At 41.5% G+C, this 16,553-nt stretch overlaps 1 protein-coding gene across 1 annotated transcript; it reads right to left on the bottom strand.

The window, feature by feature from the left end:
* Nucleotides 1-12: 12 nt before the first annotated feature.
* LOC102289943 (metal transporter CNNM1) lies at nt 13-15,946 on the bottom strand. The gene is made up of 10 exons (XM_014336463.2): nt 14,432-15,946; nt 9,826-9,969; nt 8,589-8,729; nt 8,305-8,474; nt 7,988-8,087; nt 6,343-6,488; nt 5,627-5,870; nt 3,511-3,615; nt 2,528-2,629; nt 13-2,147 (listed from the first exon to the last, which is right to left on the bottom strand). Exons 1-10 carry the CDS (start codon nt 15,876-15,878, stop codon nt 2,068-2,070), a joined length of 2,679 nt encoding a protein of 892 aa, XP_014191949.1. The 5' UTR covers nt 15,879-15,946; the 3' UTR covers nt 13-2,067.
* Between the last annotated feature and the right edge of the window lie 607 nt (nt 15,947-16,553).

The raw sequence follows: 16,553 nt of genomic DNA, 5'->3' as shown, positions 1-16,553 counted from the left end.
AAGACAAATGAAGCAGACAAGAGCAATACTCCAGTAGATTTATTAGTAAATTAATTTACCCTTGTGTAGAATGATTGATCCATTTCTTGATATCTTTGGGTTGCTAATATATTCCTCTGAATTTTGCATTACAAAATGTATCTTTGTTAGTTTACCCCAAACAAACACTACATCAATCCTTACAAATATAAAGAGGTGAAAACCAACTGCAAATTCTGTAAAAGCCTCACCCCTAAAGTTCCAGATTCACACTTAGAGTCAACAGATCAAAACACACTCCCCCAGCGTGTTTGGTACAGCGGGGTCATTGTAAAAAGCTTAGCAGTGCAATAACCTTTGTACTTAGCCTTACCAGGCAGATTGAATTAAATCACTGAGCGTACCAGAACACCACCTTTGTGTGCATTTGAAAAGAGGCGGTGGCTTGACGTCAGTGTATGTCATATTGCTTTCGTCAGGCAAATCTCCCTCTGTTCAGGTTCAAGATTTCAAGAAAAGAGATCAGCGTAGTCCACTGGGGGACTAACTCACAATTTAAATGGAATCAATTCGTTTATTATTGCAGTAGGAGATTATTTCCTGTTTCTTATTAAAATGTTCCTTCTTGAGCAGCCTTCTTGTGCTTCCTCTGAATTCCCCAATCCCCGTGTACATCATTAGTAGCTGTTAAAGCAGAACCTTCAATGAAGTCTGCAGCCTTGTTTTGTGCTTCTCCATTAGCTGGCAGCATTTGCTGATTCTTTTCAACGTTAGCAATTAAAACCCAAAATCTGCTGCCTATGTGTAAGCCATCTTAAAATCTACATAGGATTCAGGAAAGTCAAACAGTGTCTCAGTTCTGAGAATGTACTGCAGCCTAGTCATGCATCGTAGTCATGCATATGGAAAAGCAGGGGGTAATTCTATAGTAAAAGCAGCACAGAGAAACATGCAAGTAGCAACTTCTTCTTCAGTAATGCCCCTAATGTTCATCTGAATCCCCAAACCCAAAGATCCAAATCCCATAAACCCCTAGCTTATTTTTAATTGGTGTGTGCAGCTTTAGTGAGTGACCCTGTGCGAAATGAACTGTACATAGACAACTTTCTATGCTCCCTAAGAAATGCACAAAAGACAATGTGTTCTACTGAATGCAATCAAACAACAGATTAATGACTGTTTATCTAAAATATGAAGACACCAAGGAAAAAAGGTGGAATGGTGGTTGCTTGATAGAAACACGTAAGGTGTGTCTGTACAGCTACATTTATGAACTTTATGAATGAACGTGGAGTGCAGTGATAAGTCCAAGTGATTTACAGTATTTAGGAGGACTTATATTGCTATCTTTAAATTACTTTCCTCACACTTCCATATAAAAACTCGGGTATATGACTATAACCTTCTACGTTGCTGAGTCACTGAATACAACAAGTAGTCTTTCAAGCTGAGGATTAATTGGTGGCTTTTTTTTTTTAAAATATAGGTATATAGTTACAATGTTTCTCTTAAAAAAAAGTTGTGCTCTTATTGTTTGACTTTCTATTTCCGCCACTGGTTAGTGTGTGTTGGGTTGTGTGGCAGTAGTTTGCCGCCTTATGGCAACATTAGGACAGTTCCCTGTGCAAACAGTGGTTTCAGTACAGTATGTGGAAACTGCCTTGTTAACATGACAACTCAATAATAAATATCAGTGTATCAGTTGGCTCAGATACTATCTAAGGCCCTTGTTGGGTTTATAGTGACAAAATTCAAAAACAAGTTACAGTTTAAATGTTATGAATAAATGTTAACCTTGTGGATAGAGCTAACATATAAAAGAAGGATGTGCCAGTAACTACAAAAGATGCACTGGTGCAAAGCTGGATAACTCAAATACTACTGTTTAGATCCGTCCAATCACGCTTTATACATCAAGTGGGCCAGGGTGGGACCTGAGTATTTTAGATGGCTACAGCAGATAAGATGGCTCAGTATCCTGAGAGTTGAAGGGGGTATACGAAGAGTTTGTAGTTAATGTAGTTAATCTTGTGAATGATAAAGAGGAAGAGGATGTGTGCGTCATCCCTCTTCCTACATGCCACTGTGCTAGCTCGTCACTGGCTGTTGCTCTGAACCTTCCTCCAAACTGTTTTCTCCATCCCGAGACTTTTTCCTCCTCTTGTTACCTAGAAACAGATGAGAACATGTTGTGAAAATGCAGCAGCTCCCATTTTTATAAAGACCAAAAGCATGATACTTGTACTACTTTTAAATTAAACTTGTCACAAACTGATATAACATCAGATGTACAGTACAGCAGAACTACAGCCTCAAATAAATAGATAAAAGTAACTGTGTTATATTGTATGTGATCCAGAATGGCTTAGTTGCATCTGGAGAATGAGCTTTGCAGGAAGCAGCAGGCTGTTGAGAAAGACGTAGCACATCACCTGTTGCTAAGATACACTCGGCACCGTCGCTATGTCTGACAGAAAAGTTGGGGCACATCTGACAGCATGTGTGGGAGTGCTGTCGCATTAGTGTTTATGACAAATGGCTTACTCACTCAATTTACGCAATAGCTTCTTGCCAATGTTCTCCTCAGAGCTGGACAGAGACAAAGAGCTTATGAAGGGAGAGGTGGATGGCTGAGACTCTGTAGGCACATCTGAGGGAGAAAGTTCGAGAGTGAAAGGGAGGGGGGTGCTACGTAGATACACGGCCCACACTAGGTGACAAGTTCTGCAAAAGATTTTGTAGAGTAGCTTTAAACTGAGATTCCTTAACTTGTGACGTAAGTAAAAAAATGAACACATCCTCCACAGCTTGAAAACCAGGAAATACAGAGCTATATTCACGCTCTGGCCACTTTACTAGGTACACTTAGTACCATGTTGGACCCCCTCTTGCCTCCAGAACTGCCTTAATTCTTTATGGAATGATCATGATTACACCACCCAGTTGCTGCAGATTTGTTGACTCTACATCCACAATATGAATCTCCCATTCCATCACATCCAAATGGACCTCTATTGGATTCAGCTCTATGCTGGCCATTTGGGTATAGTGAACTCACTGTCATGTTCAGTAGAACAGTCTGACATCATTTGAGATTTGTGACATGCCACATTATCCTATAAACGTTGGTACTAAGGGGACCGGCCATTCTCCTCTGAACTCTGACATCAACAAGGCATTTTCTCCCAGAGAATCATCGCTCACTGAATGTTTTCTCTTTTTCTGATCATCATTCATGGTTGTGTAGGAAAATTCCAGGGGATCAGCAGTTTTTGGCACCAACAACCATGCAACACAAGTCACCTCTCTTCCCAATTCTGATGCTCAGGTTGTCCAGACATTGTCTACATGCCTAATTACTGCTACATGAAAAAATATTTGTGTTAAACAGAAACAGGTGTATCTAATAAAGTGACCAGTGAATGCATCTCTTTACTTATGGAAAAAAACGTTTTCTGGAAACTTTTTTTTTTTCATTTGAAGATGAAAAAATTAAATGTTTGATTGTTGGCTGTATCGAGCGGCACTCACCATCCTCTCCATGACTTTCTGGCCGGTCCTCATGGATATAGGGAATCTCATCCATGCGAAGGAACACGGTATCATTTGGACTTCTCTGCCCATCGGATTTACTGCCTGTAAAATGAAATTAAACAAGTAAACGAGAAGCAGCATATTTGTAACTCTACCTGAAGAGGGAGCTAGAGAGCTTAGTATTATTTAAGTGTTTTGGGGGCCTCCAAGAGGAGGCTGAATATTAAAAATAGTACCCAGTGTAGGATTAAAAGTAAAAAAGAGGACCTACAACTAGCAGAGGAAGTTTCATTCTTACATGGTAATTTAAAGCTGTAAACACTTTTTTTTTGACAACCAGAGTGGAGCCATCTGTCCGCGACTTTTCTTAATGGAACTAACAAGCACACAAAAGTGGGTGACGGGCTACACACTGCATAAGACAGATGGTATGTGGGACCCCTTTAAGCTTCGAAACAAGTACAGATTGGTTGATGTCACATTTGAACGACTCCTGTGAGTGAGTCATTTTGAATATTTGCCGTTTGTGAGTCATTCTTTACGTCTGTCAGTGCCCTCCATAAATATGTTGAATGAATCTGATTCAAAGTGTTGAATTTCTGTGTTAAAGCTTTTCTCTGATTTCAAATATGAGGCCCAATGAAATGTTAATGCAAGTAAAAAAAACACCATCATTTCGCATCATTAGAGACAGTAAAAACCTCACAGAGATGGTAAAAGCAACAATCTGATACATTCTTAAAAAGAGTGAATGCACTGGTAACCTCAGCAACACCAAAAGGCCTAGCTGAAGAACAACTTTACATCATCTAACCAAGTCAAAAACTGTCTCGAGGAGGTTTTGTATCACTGTCAAAGCCTACAATCAAGAGACTTGTTCATGAATGGAAATTCAAGGGTTTACAACAAGGTGCAAAGCATCGTTTACATTCCAGAATAGAAAGATCAGATTAGATTTTGCCAAAAAACCTCTAAAAGGGCCTGCACTGTGCTGAAAAAAAAAAAAAAGAAAATCACTCGACCAGATGAAAACAAGATGAACTTGTATGGTTATGGTGGGAAGAGAAAAATGTGGAGAAGGAGAGAAAGGGCTCATGATCCAGAGCATGCCACACTGTTTATCTGCTCATTATGTGCAAAAGCAACAAAGACTTTCTCCAGGTGAAGAAATTAGATAGTCTTTGACAGCCAAGTCAGCCACCTGATCTCAACTCATCAGTGCGTGATGAATGCAGAATGACCCACAAACAAGCAACAACCAGCTGCAGAAAAGGCCTGGCAGAGAATCTCAAGGGAGCAAACACATTTGGTAACGTTTGGCGTGTTCTAGGCAGCCAAGTTTTTTCATTTTTCAAGTATTAAACTGTTAGCAGTCGGACGTACCGCCCACGGGACATTGGATGGTTTAGGGGACTAATAGGACTGCTAAGGGGTTAAAAACCTCTTTAAATTTATTTCAGCATGTCCAATTAGTTTTGAACCTCTGAAATTGGGAAAGTGTGTATAAAAATGACTGCAATTCTTAAACAGTTTGCGCACACGTTTTGTAAAACCCCTTGAAGTGAAGTTGAAAGTCTGTAGTTCAATCACATGTTGACTTACAGTCCACTGCAGTGGTGTACAGGGACAGAAGTCTTTGTACTGTATAAAATAAACTATTTGTTCCAAGTTATGTGCTGATTTCACACATGCATACTTATGAACAAGTAGGGTATGATTAGAGGATGGAATTTTTATTATTATGAGCAGCTGATTTCATTTAATTTCTTAGTTTTGCCATAATTATTTATATAGCTCATCTTCAAATAACAACATGGGGAACATCAAGCTGTGTTTCCACATCACGGGCCATCAGTATGTTTGTTTAAAATAGTTAAATGAATCAATGGTGTTTCTTTAAAATTCTCTATCCCTGCTTTCAGATGCACAAACTTCAATTTGTGCATTTAAAGCTTGTTTTCCTCTTTGAAAGAAAATTTGACCAACACAAGGAAATTCCTCATACTTCAAGTTTAGGTGGTGTAAAAACCTGGTGCTGCCTGAGAAAAATCTCATGAACAAATTACAGTTTTTAGTTGACTTCTTGTTAAATAAAGGCATCTATATTACTTACGAACAATACGGTTTCTTTCATTGAGCTGCGAGGTGCTGCGAAGGCCACCATGGGGATGGAGATGTGCAAGGCGTGCCAGTCCCAGTCGAGTGTGTGTGTGCGTGAGGGGGAGGGCGATGCTGTGTGAGCGGGCCTCTGGGACCGGAGGCCTCCCTTTGCCATCAGGGTCCACCGCTTCTGGTGTCTGTGGGCTGCTGTCCATCCTGGTGGCCGTTAGGGCGTTGTGGTAGTGGTTTCTGGTGATCTGTGGGCCGCCAAGAAATCTGCCATTATCATCAGCGTTAGATCTGTGTGTGCAGCCACCGTTAAGAGTTGCGCATTTGGCCGAGAGGAAACGTGCACTGTGTTTAAGAAAAGGGAGGCGAGGTGAAGTGAGAGGGCACATGTATCATTTAAGGTTAAGATATTCATGCTTGAAAAGGAGCTCAATTATCCGCAGTGATTAGCGGAAAGAGGCTGTGTGGTGGGAGAGTTAGAGACAGGATGTCTGTGTTCAGTCAGAAATGGGGATCAGGACATATCAAAGGCAAATCCAGCAGCAGCGGAAGCATTTTTGGGAAATTTTAAGATTAAATGGAGGGAGCTTAAAAATTTTCTTCCTTTGTGGTCCCAAGTTTTTCCTTCAGTGCGCAGGAAATTAGAGATTTAATTTAGCCTATAATAACAGTGGTTTTCTTCATATTTTTCTGGGTTATGTGTGTGCAGCCGTTTGTAACCTTGATGATCTGCAGGTCTGTGAGCTGCCGGACTGAGTAGTCTGGTAAATAGACCCCTCCACCTGCAGTGAGCTGACCCACACTGCCTCCGCTCAGTAATGAATCCGACTGGTTCAGGCTGCTGGCCCGGGAGCTATACCTCTGACCTGAACAGGGCAGAAGAAGGAAACATATTTTGAGGTCTGTTTTTTTCTACATACATCATTTGTAAAGGTCAAAATCCTTAACCAGAATAAGCATAAAGAGTTCACACAAACAAGTCCAAGTTATAATGTCTTTTTCTTCTATATACCTCAACTTCTATATACCTCAACAAAATGTTCAATTGTCAGTTAGGAAAAAGTCTTGAGTTATATTTCTAAGCTCATTTAAGCAAATCTCATAACTCTCCTTCAAGTTTTAGTTATTCTTGAGGTACTTTAATTGTAGCTAACATAAATTATATTATTATTATACAATAAAACCATTGCATAATAATGTTTTTTTTTTAATCTCTTTCCTTCAGTGTTAAAAAGGTCCTCATTTAATGAGCCATTCATATGCAAAACAAATGATGAATAACCAGCAATCTGTCAAGAGAAATTAGGCACGATCTCAACAGTGCATGCCAGTCTTCCACATTTAATCAATCTGCTGTCACTACATTAAAGACACACACTGGCTCAGCTCCTTGGCTTAATCATCTTATTTCAGTGTAGCACAGCAGCCACGGGTAATGTCTTTGTCAGAAAAATAGGCTAAAAAAAGACTTCTAGGACTGATAAAAATTAAAAGCGTCAACAATCGTTCTCATGATGTGATTCGTGTGTAACAACTTAAAAATACAGGCAAAAGTCAAAAACTGAGCCCTTGTGCTGCAACTTTTGCTCACACAGTGGGTGAAGTGGTCCAACAGGACCCTCCATGGTGCTGTATGCTGCACTGGCCACCCTCATCTTTTACCTCATGCTTGGAAAATGAAGTCATATTTGAACCCCAAATGCATTTTAAGTGACTCACTCTCTTGCTTTACAAGAGAGCAGTAAAATTGTGTTTGAATAGTAACTGAGCATGCTTTACGGAAGGTCATGCATGTCCTTTTAATTCATCTACACTGTTTTCTGCCTGTTTTTGTGTTCAGCACTGTCTAGTGTAATAGCGAGAAAAGCTATTTTTGTCAGCTCAATGCAGAGCGATGAGTCGGAAAGAGAGAAAAAAAAACTGTAAAAAGCTGCTCTTTTGAGATGTGATGATTGTGCAGCTGTTTGAGAGAAAATTCTGAAATGTCCTAAGTAGGGATTTTCAGATTTTTAATGAGGCCTCGCAAATAGCTTAAACTCACCCTGAACATCACACGTAAAAAATGTACACACTACCGCCACAAGAAACCAGGGAGAGAAAGCAAAAGACTTGCTCTGCAGTCTTAGCTGGATTTCATATAATCCTGTGCAGGTCATGTCCTTCCACTGGGAAATTCTCTGAAATCTCTTCTTTTAATTACTTACTTCCCACGGCTGCTGCTGCTCAGCAGGCTGACACTATACAGACACAGGGTGGCATTAAGGCAGGAAATACACTTCACCTCCCCCAATGCACTGCATGTTTTCATCATGCGAGAACCTTCAAAATTACTCATCCATATTGCTTCATATTTCCAGTGAATTACCAATAGGCAGTGGTGGGATGACCGCTGGCATGCCATAGTAGGAAAATGCTCCGTTTTCAAACCGAAGAGCCTCTTTTCCTATCTCCACCTCCACCCGTCCCTGCAAGATTAACACAGCCATTTACATGGATTAGGTTTGAGCACTGTGCTAATAATGTGAACAGTCAATTGATTACTCATCTAATGGAGCATCCCACGCAGGGAAAAATGCACATTCAAATGCAAATTCACTGCCAGAACAACGCTGAGCACACAGATAATTGTTGCTTGCTTCCTAATTCTTATTCAAACCCTTTTTTTTATCAGTTTAGAAGTACCTGCAGGATCAGGATGAAGTAGTCAACAGGTTTGTTTCTCTGGAAGAGGTAGTGTTGAGGAGCGTGCTTGTTCTTGGGGTCGAACTTTAGGTCCTGCACAACGCTGGGATGTTTGATCAGCCGCAGCAAGATCTTTTCTGACAGGTGACACGGCCTGAAGGGCTCCACCTCTGTTGTGAAACAACACAAGTCAAGGGAGAAACACCACGTCCCCTGGCCTTTGTTCTCATGTTATTTGCAAATGCTTAGCATTCAGCTCATGGAGACAAACACACAAATGCTACCTGTAGCCAAAAAACGGTGTGTTGCAAGCAACAGTTGGGCCGAGATCTTCACCTTCAGCTCATTTTCTGCCACTTTGAAGATAGAGAAGTCCTGCTGTTTCCTTTCATGGTTGGACACGCGCCTTTTTGTGCGATTATCAGCTATGAACAGAAACAAATCCGAGAAAGTGCGTAAAAAAATGTAGCATTTTCTCTGATGATAGGTTAGAGAAGCTAAAGAGTTCTTACCTCATTAATTAGGTTTAATTACTTAATGTGCCATATATGCAGAGCGAGGTCAATGTTTTTGTTTGCACTATAATTAATTAGGAACTACTCTGATGTGGCACTAATTAATTGGTGCACTTCTATATCCTGCATGCTTAGTATATTCATCTAAAGCTGTACAGAGCTGGAGATTATCCAGTGCTGTAACCTCTGACTGATAAATTGGCTTATCCTCTGCAGAGTATTATATATATATATATATATTTATATATTTTTCATTAAATGCATTATTGCTACAATATTATTTCTAGAACAGCTGGGTTCATGAAAAAACTGTATGACAAAGCTCGAAGAGATTAGGTCCCTCGTGCTATATATAAACACACAAACATTATATGCAGACACACAGGTGCACCACTCACAGAAACTGCTTTAGACACTGTATATAATTTCAGCTGCAGCACACTTATATTATATCTTGCTGTCTTCTGAGAGCAGGGGCTGCTGTGAAAACGTACAGGAGAATAACAAAGGAAACTAAAATTCAGTGAGCGAAAGCAGGTGCAGACTGGACTAGATATGAAATGAAGGGAGCTTTGCATTTGAATTCATTTGAATCCGTGGAGAGTGTTTCCAGCCAATTAAAAAATAAGGGGATTATGGCGATTATCTGAAGAGACTGGGTCATTTAGTCACATTATTTAATTAAGAATTAGGAAGGAGCTGGGAACAACAGGGGAGAGAAGGTGGAACCAATAGCGGGATGAGAAAATAGCAAAGTAGATGGACCACAAAAAGACCCATTCCATTCACAATTCATACTACAGCATTATTAGTTGCAGTCCTAATAACTGGTATGGGAATTTATGCTGATTATCTGGGCATTTTCCAGTGACTGCTGGAGAGCACAAAGCTGAACAAAATGTGACAGCTGCTGCAATAAATTAAGCGAAAATCTTCTCAGTAGGGGAGCTGGAAGCAATAAGATAGCCCTGATGCAGAGCTTCATAAACACTATGTTTATACATACTGTACAGATCTGTCTCATCCACAATCTCAGACTTGATGATCTCCTCTATAACGTCCTCAAGGGTGACGATGCCCATCACTTCATAGAAGGGGTCTCCCTCGCCTTCGCTGTTCACCCGCTGCACCACTGCGAGGTGGGACTTTCCTGCAGTCATCAGAAAAGAGAAGAGGACAGGTTAGAATGTTTTCAAAATGGGAGCTCGGGCTAAAAACTGCTCGTGCAATGTGCTGAGAGGCAAAGTGAGCAGATAAAAATAACTCCAGTCAACAGCCTCCAACTGGCTCTGTGCAGTCAAGATGAAAATCAGCATTAATTCACCAACTAAAAACCTGAGGGATCTATCCCAGAGGTTAAATTGAAAATGACTTCAATGCCAGACTTGCCCTTGTTTGTGTTCTCAGACAAAAAGAAAGTGGACATTGGGGGATTAGTCTCCAGACACTTTGACAGTTGGACGACTTGGCTTCCTTACGTAAACACAGAGATTACACAATCAGTCTGGGGATGCCTGCATCTGCTGAATAAACTGCCCATGCTGCTGCCGCCTCGGTAAACACTCATGCCCACACGTACACACACCCACAGCACATCTGTACACATCCATGAGCAAACCGAGGGCTCACTGCGACTGTGTTTAGCTGAACGCGACAAGCCTGTCGGACACAATGACGTAGCTCGCCAGCATCATCCTTGCAACGACTCGATAGAGCGAATGTGACAAGAAGTCAACGCCGCAACCAAACTTGAACATACAAGGACAGAAAAGTAAAAAAAAATAATAATTATCAACACAAACAAGTTGCTCTATATTGATATTTTTTTTTATTATCATTATTTTCTGTTCCACTCACTTAAAAATCAGATATGTTGAAATATGCTGAACTCATCAGTCTGTTCTGCTTTTATCAACACGAGTTAGTCTGGTGACCAAATAAGTTACCTAACCAAAATGATGTCACTAGACCACAGGTTCCAACAGACACATAAAAAAAAAAGTCTCCAGCCTCACTTTGAATAAAATCTGTGGCTCAAATAAGATGGGCCGATTTAGGGGATCACCGCCAAGGGATAAAATGGATCAAATGCTTTAATCCACTGCAACAAGAGAAAAAAAAAAATCTGATTGACTGACTGGCAGTCATATCCAAACATGAACCTCTGGGTTGTGAGGGATTGACTGGGATGGTGAGGTTGCACTCACTCAGGTCTATGTCTCTGCAGAGCTCAGGTGAGTCAGCGACGGATTTGCTCTCAGCTGCTGATGTGCCTGGGCACCGCATTACATCATTCATATGTTACATAATACTCTTGCAGAATGACGCACACTTACTCACACACGCAGACACACATGCCCGGAGCAAAACTGGGTCCTCCATGGTTGTCCCTTTTGCAAAACGTTTCTCCTCTACCACTTTCTGTGGCTCCGTCAGTCTATGTTAGAAAACTGTGTTTTAGATTGCGCATGTTTGTACCTATTTCTATCTGCTTATTTAACCACAGCATTAAAGCCAAAATGAGATCTGGAATAAAATATTTCATTTTATGTCTCCGGAGCAGTAATTTTCCTCTACACTGGTGCACAAACAGCTTATGAAAACAGTTGCTTTAAACTGTGTCTACCTTCTGTGGTTTGTTAATTGAGTCTGAGCCTATTTTTTGTAGTGTAGTTGCGGCGTTGACTTCTTGTGACATTCACTCTATTGAGTCGTTGCAGGGATGATGCTGTATTAAAGTGGCTTATTTTCCAAAATATGTGTAATTGAATCTATTCAGTTCTGTTTTTAGATACAAGTCTATACTTTGTGTGTGTGTGTGTGTGTATATATATATATACACACACATGATAAATGTGTTATAATTCTATATAATGTTGTTTAGAGTTCAACCAAAAGCAATATTAAAAGGAAAAACCTATTATCTTTAATGCATTCTAGTAAAATTTATAATGCAGTGTTTTTATAGGGGTGTTGCTACTATTACTTAAGAATAATATAAGAATAATAACCTTGCCTTTTCCTAATAAAAATCTAATATTTACAGCAGCATAAAACACTGGCTGCAAAAGCCTAAATGTATAAATGGAAGTCTGCTCTGTTCAGGTTTCGTACATCAGCTCAGTCAATTTGATTGCCAAATGCTTTACATTGAGCAGGCTTGCATCAATATACGAGCAACTGTTTGGGAATGTAATCCTCTTATAGTGTACTTTCCAAGGGTTGGATGTTCACAAATAATATGAACGATAACATAATAATTGTCATATTTAAAATCTTTTGCAGCCTGAAGGCTCTGACCCACAAACACAAGAAGGTGCCATGGTAAAGCTTTCCAGGATTTTACTGCAGCCATCTTCAAACGAGCCATACTCGTTGTGAAGTCTTACTATCTTTATTCTGGTCTTCAGGAATCAGTTGATTCTGCTTATTGGTAGCTAAGGATATCCCACCTCTTCACCCTGAAAATTTCTTTGTTGTCATGTGTTTAGAATAACCGTCCTGTTGCATGATAAAAATTCACCCTGAGAGTTTTGATGCGTATGATTCAGAGTGAGCAGGCTACTTATCCTGGCCCTTCACCAGCAGAATGAATAAATAGACAGTTATAAATAAAAGCCAGCGTGCCTGTTCATTTGGCAGCCATACACACCCAAGCCATAAGAGCAATACCACTATGCTTGACATATGAGGTGGTATGCTTTGACTCATGAACTGTTTCTTTTTATTCTCTGGTATTTCCTCTTTCATTTGGATAGAGCCTGATGTTTATTTCAACAATCCTTAGGATTTGCTTTCCACGACTCCCCCGGCCTTCCTTTTGTATGTTTTTGTAAAGTGCATTCCATCTTTTTTATTTTAGATGTTTGCAGAATTTTGTATCTCGTGTTGAATTGTCTGAGGTTGTGGTCATTAAGTATTCTCTTTGTTGATGGCTGACAAAGAAAAACATGCCTCTAAAGAACACTGTGGAAAGCATTTTTGAGTTGCTGTGCAATCATAAAGGGGGGTTTTTCTTCAGCATGAACATCCACAAGAAAAGCAGCTTCTTTGCTATCGATTTTGGAAAGACTTATATTTGTCTGATAGATTTTTACTTGTTTGATTGCATTATCTTTTCACTTGCTCTGTCACCTTTTTACCAAACAACTTTAAAAAATAAAAAAGATAATTGTAGCTGAGACTGGAGAATCTTTCTATTTCAACTTGAATGTTTATGAGGCCTGAAAAACTGAAAAATGCTAACTGTCTGCATGGCTAAGTTCTCCATTCAACAGTATGTTTGCAGACGATAGTATCTTCCTGGTGACATTTCCGTTCTTTACTCTAACACAGACCTCACCTCTGCCCACCAACCATTTCAGTGAGACATCATCACAGCTTCCAGCCAGGCTTCCTGACCAGCAGGAGGCTTTTAGCCATGAAAGCAAAGTCGGAGGGAGGTGAGAGAGGAAGGGAAAGGTTGGAGCTGAATTTTTCATGGTTGCTCTGCAGGGTTGGTTGGCGATGACCTACAGAGTGGAAGGAACTTCAAAGTCACAGTGGGCTGACAATTAAGTGTGCACAAATAATTTAAAGGTGAAACCAGGCTTCACACCCAAGAGAGACACACAAGCGATGCTGACACACATGTGGGTCAAGTGTGAGCTCATGGATCACTTGTGCCAGACCAAAGCTATATTTCATAATCCCAGGCAAGGTGAAGTGTAGTGGACCTCCTGAACTGTAAGTGGCAACATAATTCATTACCTTGCCAAGGCCAGCTGCATTCAGCAGACATGTATTGCCCTTTCTTTGTCTATAAAACAGATTTCCTTGCATAACAGCTGTGGCAGTGTGTCTTTATTTTACAATCTGACACTTTCAGTTGAGGAGTCAGAGGTTTTCGCTACTGAGCGCTAAATCTGAATCATATTTAATGTTATCAAGACTGAACATAGTCCCTAAAGAGAGGCAATGCACTTTTCCTCTATAGTAAACTGATGTTATCACTGCATGTGCGGCAATGCTGTCAATTCACTTATCAGCAAAGATGGCTATCAGAGAAGAGAGAAAGATGAATTCTGGTGTAGGCAAATCGTGCAAAATTCCTTTTTTGATACAGTTTAGCATTTCAAGCATTTTAAGTGAGGAGCCGATAACTGATACTTGCATAGAAATGGGTACCGAGCCTGGGGCCAGATGAAGTTCACAGTGTTGTCATGGGAAGGCGACTTAAATCTCTCTCATCACATAAATTCTTAAGATAACCCTATTATGGTAGCCTCTAAACTCTAGCTGAACCAAACACACTGTGTGACACAGTATCAGATTTCACATATGTCTCTCACTGCTCTGGGGATCAAAGGGCTTTACTGGCAGGCCCACTTTGAGCCAATGGGCTGATGTATACATTGACTTCTGGACTGAAAATGTAGTTCTTAAGTGCACAGTCACTTCAAAGAACATTTAACTCCTAACTGGTGGGAGGTTGCTTTAAAACATATGGTGCCTCACATGCTCAGCTGACTTCTTACTCATAAGTTGTGTAGAGGTCCTAGACAGGACACACAGGGAGATATGAAGACTGCAGAGACCAAACCTCTGATATGATTTAAAGTGAAGTGAGTTACCTCTCTTAAATTCCTCCAGCATCACGTCCAGCTTGGTGTCACTGAAGACGCAGTGCATGGGATGCTTGTAAAACTGAGTAATTGTTTTCAAAGGAGTGCAATCGTCAGGATCCACAAAGGCTAAATCTTTGACAAAAAGGATGTCTACAATGTTGGACCTTTCGTTCTCATAAACAGGGATGCGTGTGAAACCGCTCTGCATCACATCCGACATGGTGCAGAAGTCCAGCGCAGCATCTGAGGACAGCATGTAACAGTCTGACAGCGGTGTCAGCACATCCTCTACGGTCTTGGTCCTAAGCTCCAGGGCTCCCTGGATAATGTTGAGCTCCTCTTTGACCAGGTCGTGGTAGGGGTCTGTGACACGCAGCATGGCCACCAGTTTCTCCCTCGTGTAAAAGTTGCTGATCTCTTGGTGCAGCATAATGTCCAGAATCTTGGAGACCGGGTAGGCGATGGGGAAAAATATCAGCATCAACAGGCGGGTCGCGCACAGGGTCTTGGATGCGATGGCGAGACTGTGCCTGGATGCCACCGAGTGAGGTAAAATCTCGCCAATAAAAAATATCCCCAAAGTGCATGAGGCAGTGGAGAGAGCGGTCATTCCTAAGATCTGGCACATCCACACCACAAAACACGTGTTTGTAAGCACGTTACCTAGCACCACAGTGCAAAGGATGTAGTTGCCATGTTTACGCACTGACTCTATTTTTCGCGCGTATTTCTGTTCTTTCTCTGTGCCGCTGTTCTGCAGGACCCGCAACTCGACCGGGTCCAGAGACAGCATGCTAATATTCAGCCCGCTGCACAGAGCAGACAGCCCCAACAAGAGCACAGAGACTCCTGCCTGCAGCCAAGCATCTGCCTCTGGAGGTCTCTCCACCACCGCCAACCAGAAGTCTTTGGTGCTCAAGTGCTCCCATTTCACTCCATCGAACGCGCACATGGAGTAGTATTTGATCACCTCGTCTCTGCGCAGGTCTTTGGCGAGCAGCTCCACTAAGACTGAGTTATGACTTGAGGTGGATCTGAAGGAACCCAGCAGCTCGATGTCTGAGCTCCGGGCATTCTCCTCTTCGCATGGATTTCCCCTGGACAGAAGCGGACTTTCTGCATCTCCACTGTCCCCACCTGGTTCCTCTATAAACGCGATCCACGGGGCGGCAGGTGCTGCGTCCGGTCTGCCGCTGATGTTCAGGCTGTTGGGATTTTCGGTACCTGGAGAAGCGGAGTAGTAAACCCTCAGCATGAAGCGGGTCCCCTCGATAGCCCTCAGTATCCCGTCCTGCACGGACAGTTCTCCGCTCTGGGTGTCTTCAGGCCGGACGCCGAGCAGCGCCGTTGTCTTGGCCGGCAGGGAGGAGATGGTGACGGTAAGAAAGAGGAGGGAGAGCCGGCGCGGATGCAGGATGCTGCAGAGAGCATCCGCAGCATCCGCAGCCATCATGCTGAATGAGCCGCTGAAGGACACGGGAGAACTGGGTCACGTGGTTTGCGGATGGGATGGATGGAGCAGCTGGGTAACATGGAGAGAGAGAGAGAGAGAGAGAGAGAGAGGAATTCAAGTGTGTGTGTTTGTGAGCTGGCACCTTAAATATAAATGACAAATCCTGACGTAAGCCTCGCTTATTTGCTTTCTGCTGCTTTCTATAAATAGAAAGCAGGAAATGCCCAATCATTTATGATTCATGCGATAGAGCCCCTACAGCTACGCCAGAGGAAGATATTTACTTGCTAAATAGTAGAGATATACAAGCTGAATACAAAAAAGAAACTAAATGAGAAAAACTGGGATGTGTATCAAGTAAGCAAATGAATACAAAGAAATGCTGCGCTGTGTTGTGTGCCAGTTTGTGCGTTAGTGCAGAGCTCAGACTTCATTATTATTTTTAGTAATTTTTTCATTTACAATTTTAAACTCCCCACTAGATGGCAGCATCGCCACCTGTTTTCGGTGCAGTACAGTTTGAAAAACTGTACTTGTTGTCTTTCAGGATAAACACATAAATGTAATGTGTTTCTAAAATCTCTGTTATAATAGTTTGTGTTTCAGTAACCGCATCCCTTAACAAATTAAAACACAGTGTCGCTGTATCTAAATCTACTTTAAAAGAACACTCAC

Source organism: Haplochromis burtoni, unplaced genomic scaffold (assembly GCF_018398535.1).
Source record: "Haplochromis burtoni strain Fernald_Lab_line unplaced genomic scaffold, NCSU_Asbu1 Contig_7, whole genome shotgun sequence".
Taxonomy (NCBI): domain Eukaryota; kingdom Metazoa; phylum Chordata; class Actinopteri; order Cichliformes; family Cichlidae; genus Haplochromis; species Haplochromis burtoni.
Note: the sequence above shows the minus strand (reverse complement) of the source record. Positions and strands in the feature narration are given on the sequence as shown.